This window comes from Leuciscus leuciscus (genome assembly GCF_965113295.1).
Source record: "Leuciscus leuciscus genome assembly, contig: HAP1_SCAFFOLD_341, whole genome shotgun sequence".
NCBI classification, from domain to species: domain Eukaryota; kingdom Metazoa; phylum Chordata; class Actinopteri; order Cypriniformes; family Leuciscidae; genus Leuciscus; species Leuciscus leuciscus.
In genome coordinates, this window is record NW_028118397.1 from 50,047 (window position 1) to 57,500 (window position 7,454).

Consider the following 7,454-nt stretch of genomic DNA (forward strand, 5'->3'; position numbering starts at 1 on the left):
TAACGCGATCTTATCAAAGAAAACCCCTTAAGTTTCTGGAGCTGCTGCTTTCTGGAGATTCTCCATCAGTTCACACACTTTATACACACTCGGACTGACGTCACTGACGCGCGCGCGCACGCTGGCCGAATAGCATCACTCAGTTCTTACTGTTATAGATTATTATGGATATTGCTCACTACAGATGAATGATGTCGGAGCACAAACGTGATTTAATACGAATAATTTATTTCCGAAATATAGATTTTGTGTTTCATCTTTCAGCAATTGTGCAAAAGAAAACCAAACAATCTAATGTTCAATCGGTTTTATTTTCTGGAACAGACATTGGCTTCACTTTGATGAAAACATGTTTAAAAAAAATATTTTAATATCCAAATGGAATATTTTGTTTATGCATCACACACACAGAAAATCATCTTAATAACATTTTATGGAAAAATTTAACATTAAAAATTGCTTTAAAGGTTTATTGTTGATGATCACAATAAAAGCGAAACTTGGACGCTCCATTACAACCATGAATAATAAAGTGTATAGGAAATATAGAATATATATTAACACAATATATTTGAATCATGTTTTCTTTCTTTCCAGGCATTTTGAAAGCATTAATAATTAGGCAATAAGTGCAGAAACACCTGAGAATCAACGGATCACATGAAGCACAATGGAAACACAATCGCGTTTGGCTGGAATACTGCTGGAGAAGCCAGTCACTCCAAAACACTCCCAGTTAGACTGAACATTCCTGGGTCATTAAGGTCACCTTCGTCAGGTTCGTCAGGATCGTCAGGATTCGCCAGGTTCGTGTAAGTCAGGATTCGTCAGGATTTGTGTTCGTCAGGATTTTCAGGATTCGTAAGGATTCATCAGGATAATCAGGATTCGTCAGATTCGTGTAAGTCAGAATTCATCAGAATTTGTCAGGTTCGTAAGGATTTGTTAGGATTTGTCAGGACTCGTTAAGGTTCATCAGGGTTCGTCAGGATTCATCAGGACTAGTTAAGGTTCATCAGGGTTTGTCAGGATTCATAAGGATTTGTCAGGATTCATCAGGACTCGTTAAGGTTCGTCAGGATTCGTGTTCGTCAGGTTCATCAGGATTCGTCAGGATAATCAGGATCGTCAGGATCCGTCTGGTTCGTGTAAGTCAGGATTCGTCAGGATTCCTGTTCGTCAGGATTTTCAGGATTCGTAAGGATTCGTCAGGTTTGTGTAAGTCAGGATTCGTGTTCGTCAGGATTTTCAGGATTCATAAGGATTCGTCAGGATTCGTGCAAGTCAGAATTTGTCAGGATTTTCAGGATTCGTCAGGATAATCAGGATCGTCAGGTTCGTATAAGTCAGGATTCGTCAGGATTCTTGTTCGTCAGGATTTTCAGGATTCGTCAGGATAATCAGGATCGTCAGGATTCGTGTAAGTCAGGATAATCAGGATCGTCAGGATTGGTGTAAGTCAGAATTCGTCAGGATTCATCAGAATTCATCAGGTTCGTAAGGATTTGTCAGGATTCATCAGGAACTGTCAGGATTTCAGGATTCGTCAGGATAATCAGGATCGTCAGGATTCGTGTAAGTCAGAATTCGTCAGGATTCAACAGAATTCGTCAGGTTTGTAAGGATTTGTCAGGATTTATCAGGATCTGTTAGGATTTCAGGATTCGTCAGGGTTCATAAGGATTTGTCAGGTTTCATCAGGACTTGTTAAGGTTCGTCAGGATTCATCAGGATCGTCAGGACTGATCAGGACAGGCACTCATTTCTCCAGCAGAGACGTCAGGTGAGCTCGGGATCGTCGGGATTTCTCGATGCTTTCAAACGTGGGCGTCCCGTGAGGAAGATCCAGGCGCTCGCTCTCAGAGACCATGATGCTCTCTGCCTCGGCTGCAGATCACATTAACACACACACACACACACACACACACACACACACACTGTCAGACGGGATCATCAGCAACTGCACTGTTCACTAATTACAACAACCACATTCCCTCGCCATCAAAGCGGGATTTTTAAGGAATCCATTTAAAGCCAATCAATAATCAATCAGTGACAGCAGAGGAAAGCTGCATGACGTCACTGCGCTCATTAACTGGGTCTTTTAATCAGTACAAGTGTCACACATGCTGATGATCAAACAATTAGATTAGATTTAAATGTGTTTTTAACAGCAGACGAGCTTCTGAGACGAGCGAGACAGACATGTTCAGAGTGTGTAAACCGGACCTGTTCTACACCGTGTTTAGAGTGTGTGTGTGTGTGTGTGTGTGTGTGTGTGTGCTGTTGCTGAAGGATGAAGAAGCTCCTGAAACATCATCACGACTGTGTGAGAGCAGAACCGGTCCTGTTTACATGTTCTCAGACTGTGTCTGTTTACCTCTCATGCGGTGGACCAGCGACCCGTACGCCATGTCCATCTGATACGCCAGGATGAAGCTCAGAGGAACGACGGGAGCCAGAAGAACGGCTCTCCTCCGTCTCACCGCTCTGGAAACACAGCAGACTTCAGTCACACACACTCCTTTCCTCTGTGCGTCACAGGATCAGTGCGTTTATCACAGATTAATCAAATATGAGTTTTATGTTTTGTTTGAGAATGGCTTTTAGTCTCTGGACAGAAAGAACAGTTTGTAACGAGAGAAACACACACACTTCGAGAGAAACACACACACTGCTGAAACGGTTCAGGAACAACGAAATGAAAACTGTTGAAACTGTTGAGCTTAAAAGACACTTAATATCCAGTATATCACTGATCTGACCCCATCAGACGAGAGCATCACTGATCTGACCCCATCAGACGAGAGCATCACTGATCTGACCCCATCAGACGAGAGCATCACTGATCTGACCCCATCAGACGAGAGCGTCACTGATCTGACCCCATCAGACGAGAGCGTCACTGATCTGACCCCATCAGACGAGAGCATCACTGATCTGACCCCATCAGACGAGAGCGTCAGTGATCTGACCCCATCAGACGAGAGCATCACTGATCTGACCCCATCAGACGAGAGCGTCACTGATCTGACCCCATCAGACGAGAGCATCACTGATCTGACCCCATCAGACGAGAGCATCACTGATCTGACCCCATCAGATGAGAGCGTCACTGATCTGACCCCATCAGACGAGAGCGTCACTGATCTGACCCCATCACTGATCTGACCCCATCAGACGAGAGCGTCACTGATCTGACCCCATCAGACGAGAGCGTCACTGATCTGACCCCATCAGACGAGAGCGTCACTGATCTGACCCCATCAGATGAGAGCGTCACTGATCTGACCCCATCAGACGAGAGCGTCACTGATCTGACCCCATCACTGATCTGACCCCATCACTGATCTGACCCCATCACTGATCTGACCCCATCAGACGAGAGCGTCACTGATCTGACCCCATCAGACGAGAGCATCACTGATCTGACCCCATCAGACGAGAGCATCACTGATCTGACCCCATCAGACGAGAGCGTCACTGATCTGACCCCATCAGACGAGAGCATCACTGATCTGACCCCATCAGACGAGAGCGTCACTGATCTGACCCCATCAGACGAGAGCATCACTGATCTGACCCCATCAGACGAGAGCGTCACTGATCTGACCCCATCAGACGAGAGCGTCACTGATCTGACCCCATCACTGATCTGACCCCATCAGACGAGAGCGTCACTGATCTGACCCCATCAGACGAGAGCGTCACTGATCTGACCCCATCAGACGAGAGCGTCACTGATCTGACCCCATCAGATGAGAGCGTCACTGATCTGACCCCATCAGACGAGAGCGTCACTGATCTGACCCCATCAGACGAGAGCGTCACTGATCTGACCCCATCAGACGAGAGAGAGCGTCACTGATCTGACCCCATCAGACGAGAGCATCACTGATCTGACCCCATCAGACGAGAGCATCACTGATCTGACCCCATCAGACGAGAGCATCACTGATCTGACCCCATCAGATGAGAGCGTCACTGATCTGACCCCATCAGACGAGAGCGTCACTGATCTGACCCCATCAGACGAGAGCGTCACTGATCTGACCCCATCAGACGAGAGCGTCACTGATCTGACCCCATCAGACGAGAGCGTCACTGATCTGACCCCATCAGACGAGAGCATCACTGATCTGACCCCATCAGACGAGAGCATCACTGATCTGACCCCATCAGACGAGAGCGTCACTGATCTGACCCCATCAGACGAGAGCGTCACTGATCTGACCCCATCAGACGAGAGCGTCACTGATCTGACCCCATCACTGATCTGACCCCATCAGACGAGAGCATCACTGATCTGACCCCATCAGATGAGTGCGTCACTGATCTGACCCCATCAGACGAGAGCGTCACTGATCTGACCCCATCAGACGAGAGCATCACTGATCTGACCCCATCAGACGAGAGCGTCACTGATCTGACCCCATCACTGATCTGACCCCATCAGACGAGAGCGTCACTGATCTGACCCCATCAGACGAGAGCGTCACTGATCTGACCCCATCAGACGAGAGCATCACTGATCTGACCCCATCAGACGAGAGCGTCACTGATCTGAGCGGATCTGAATAAAGACTGTTGTCTGTAGAGATAGACGTTGTCTCATATTTGATGAAGTTTCTGCACTGATTCTGATATTCTGCTGTTTACTACGGTGAAGTGATCTGGAGAGATAAAGCTGACGAGTCGCATTCCTGAAACAGCAGCGCATGTGTGGAGACCACTGGCTACACATACATCACATAAAACACAATGTGTGTGTTTGTGTGTGAGAGAGAGAGAGTGTGTGTGTGTGTGTATATAGTGTGTGTGTGAGAATGTGTATGTATATAGTGAGTGTGTGTATGTATAGTGTGTGTTTGTATAGTGTGTGTGTATAGTGTGTGTGTATGTATAGTGTGTGTGTGTATAGTCAAGTCAAGTCAAGTCATCTTCATTTATATAGCGCTTCTAACAATGTAGATTGTTTCAAAGCAGCTTTACAGAGATAAACGTATAATTTAAGGTAACAGAGATTGTTTTGGCTTTATAGCGGTTCTTTAATAAAGTTATTTTCCAGCTAAAGTTAGTTTTGATTGATTTGCTTCCGTCGCAACGATCATTTGTTATTAAATTAGGGGCCGCTAAGACGACACCATTCTCTCTACACAGACTTTACACGCGAACCTGTGAGAAACGCTGATGGCGTTCACATGCGCATTAAGAATTGGTTCTATAGTTATGTGCGTTTGAATATATGTGCGCAGGTTTGTAATTCCCTACAGACCAAGCCTAAACAAAGGACTGGTCTTTCCTTATAAATTTTGATACAGAATTTTATTTTATTTTATCACTTCGGGGAAGGAACGCGAAACGAATTTTCGCGACAACGCTTTATCTGTAGAGTGGTAAAGGGATCCTCCATAGGGAGAGACTAGTTGGCATTTCAGCACTGCGTTGTCATCGGGTCCAGGCGAAGGTCCTTCGTCAGATCTGGATACGGCCTGGATCCGGCAGGCTGCGGGAAAACCTCGGGATAAACAAAGACACTAAAATTAGCGTAGATTCCATTCTTCTCATGATGTAACGAGTACATCAGGATTTATGGGAAGTGTTCCCGTTTCCGGCTGACCAAATCTATGCAGCCTAACATTGAATTATAGAAGTCTATAATGTGTTATGTGAATGCTAGGTCAAAGAGATGTGTTTTTAGTCTAGATTTGAACTGACTGAGTGTGTCTGCTTCCCGGACAATGTTAGAGACTGTTCCAGAGTTTTGGTGCTAAATAGGAGAAGGATCTACCGCCAGCAGTCGATTTTGATATTCTAGGTATTATCAACTGGCCGAAATTTTGAGATCGCAATAGACGTGAAGGACTATAATGCGTTAAGAGCTCGCTCAAGCACTGCGGAGCCAAACCATTTAGTGCTTTGTAAGTAATCAGCAATATTTTAAAATGTACACAATGTTTAATAGGGAGCCAGTGCAGTGTTGACAGAACCGGGCTAATATGGTCATACTTCCTGGTTCTGGTAAGAACTCGAGCTGCTGCGTTTTGGACCAGCTGTAGTTTGTTTATTAAGCGTGCAGGGCAACCACCCAGTAGAGCATTACAGTAATCTAGCCTTGAGGTCATGAACGCATTTGTTCTGCATTTGTCAATGAGAGCATATGGCGTAATTTAGATATATTTTTAAGATGGAAGAATGCGGTTTTACAGACACTAGACACGTGACTTTCAAATGAAAGACTGGTATCAAAGAGCACACCCAGGTTCCTAACCGACGACGAAGACTTGACAGAGCAGCCATCGAGTGTTAGACAGTATTCTAGGTTATTACGTGAGGACGTTTTTTGTCCAATAATTAGAATCTCTGTTTTTTTCAGAATTAAGTAGTAGGAAATTACTAGTCATCCAATTTTTTATATCAGCTATGAATTCCGTTAATTTTGTGAATTGGTAAGTTTCGTCTGGGCGTGAAGAAATATAGAGCTGAGTATCATCAGCATAACAGTGAAAACTAATGCCATGCTTCCTAATGATATCTCCTAAGGGTAGCATGTACAGAGTGTGTGTGTGTGAGTGTGTGTGTGTGTGTGTGTGTGTGTGTGTGTGTGTGAGGGTGGCATGTACAGGGAGTGTGTGTGTGTGTGTGTGTGTGTGTGTGTGTGTGTGTGTGTGTGTGTGTGTGTGAGGGTAGCATGTACAGAGTGAACAGCTGCGGTCCTAGTACTGAGCCTTGTGGTACTCCATACTGAACTTGTGATCGATAAGACATCTCTTCATTTACTGCTACAAACTGATAACGGTCAGATAAGTATGATTTAAACCATGCTAATGCAATTCCACTAATGCCAACATAATTTAAATTTAAAAGAATGTTGTGGTCAATAGTGTCAAATGCAGCACTAAGATCGAGTAACACTAATAGAGAGATACAACCACGATCAGATGATAAGAGCAAATCATTTGTGACTCTAACGAGAGCTGTCTCAGTACTATGGTACAGAGTGTGTGTGTGTGTGTGTATAGTGTGTATAGTGTGTGTGTGTGTGTGTGTGTGTGTAGTGTGTGTGTGTGTAGTGTGTGTGTATAGTGTGTGTGTGTGTGTGTGTGTTACAGACCCGACGGTGAGACCCAGCGCAGTTAGACCGAAGAAAGAAGAGAAGTACTTGAGGAACTCTCGAGACCAGGCGATCTGCATCGCCATCTGACGCTCACGCATCTCATTCTGCATCAGAATCTGACGCTCCAACTGCAGAAACACAACACACACACCTCTGAGTCAGGCTGACGTGTGTGTGTGTGTTCAGGTGAAGAGCTGCAGACACGCCTGACCTCATGAACACGTCACACACACACGTCTCACTCTTTCTTATCAAACAAAGCATCCGTCACACACAATCTGCACATGAATACGGCTTTATTAGATTATTCATTAGCTCTCATTACCGTGTGTGTGTG

At 45.2% G+C, this 7,454-nt stretch overlaps 1 protein-coding gene across 2 annotated transcripts in view; it reads right to left on the reverse strand.

Moving 5' to 3' along the window:
• Positions 1-1,453: 1,453 nt before the first annotated feature.
• The window catches only part of LOC309491545 (plasminogen receptor (KT)-like), a 12,974-nt gene continuing 6,973 nt past the window's right edge, over positions 1,454-7,454 (reverse strand). The window contains exons 3-5 of one of the 2 annotated variants that reach the window (XM_082190609.1): positions 7,115-7,245; positions 2,381-2,490; positions 1,454-1,887 (exon numbers count right to left, since the gene is read on the reverse strand). In XM_082190609.1, coding sequence (XP_082046735.1) covers positions 1,760-1,887; positions 2,381-2,490; positions 7,115-7,245 — 369 coding nt within the window. In that variant the 3' untranslated portion in view covers positions 1,454-1,759. The remainder of the gene's footprint in view (positions 1,888-2,380; positions 2,491-7,114; positions 7,246-7,454) is intronic. The other variant, XM_082190608.1, reaches the window with a different exon arrangement.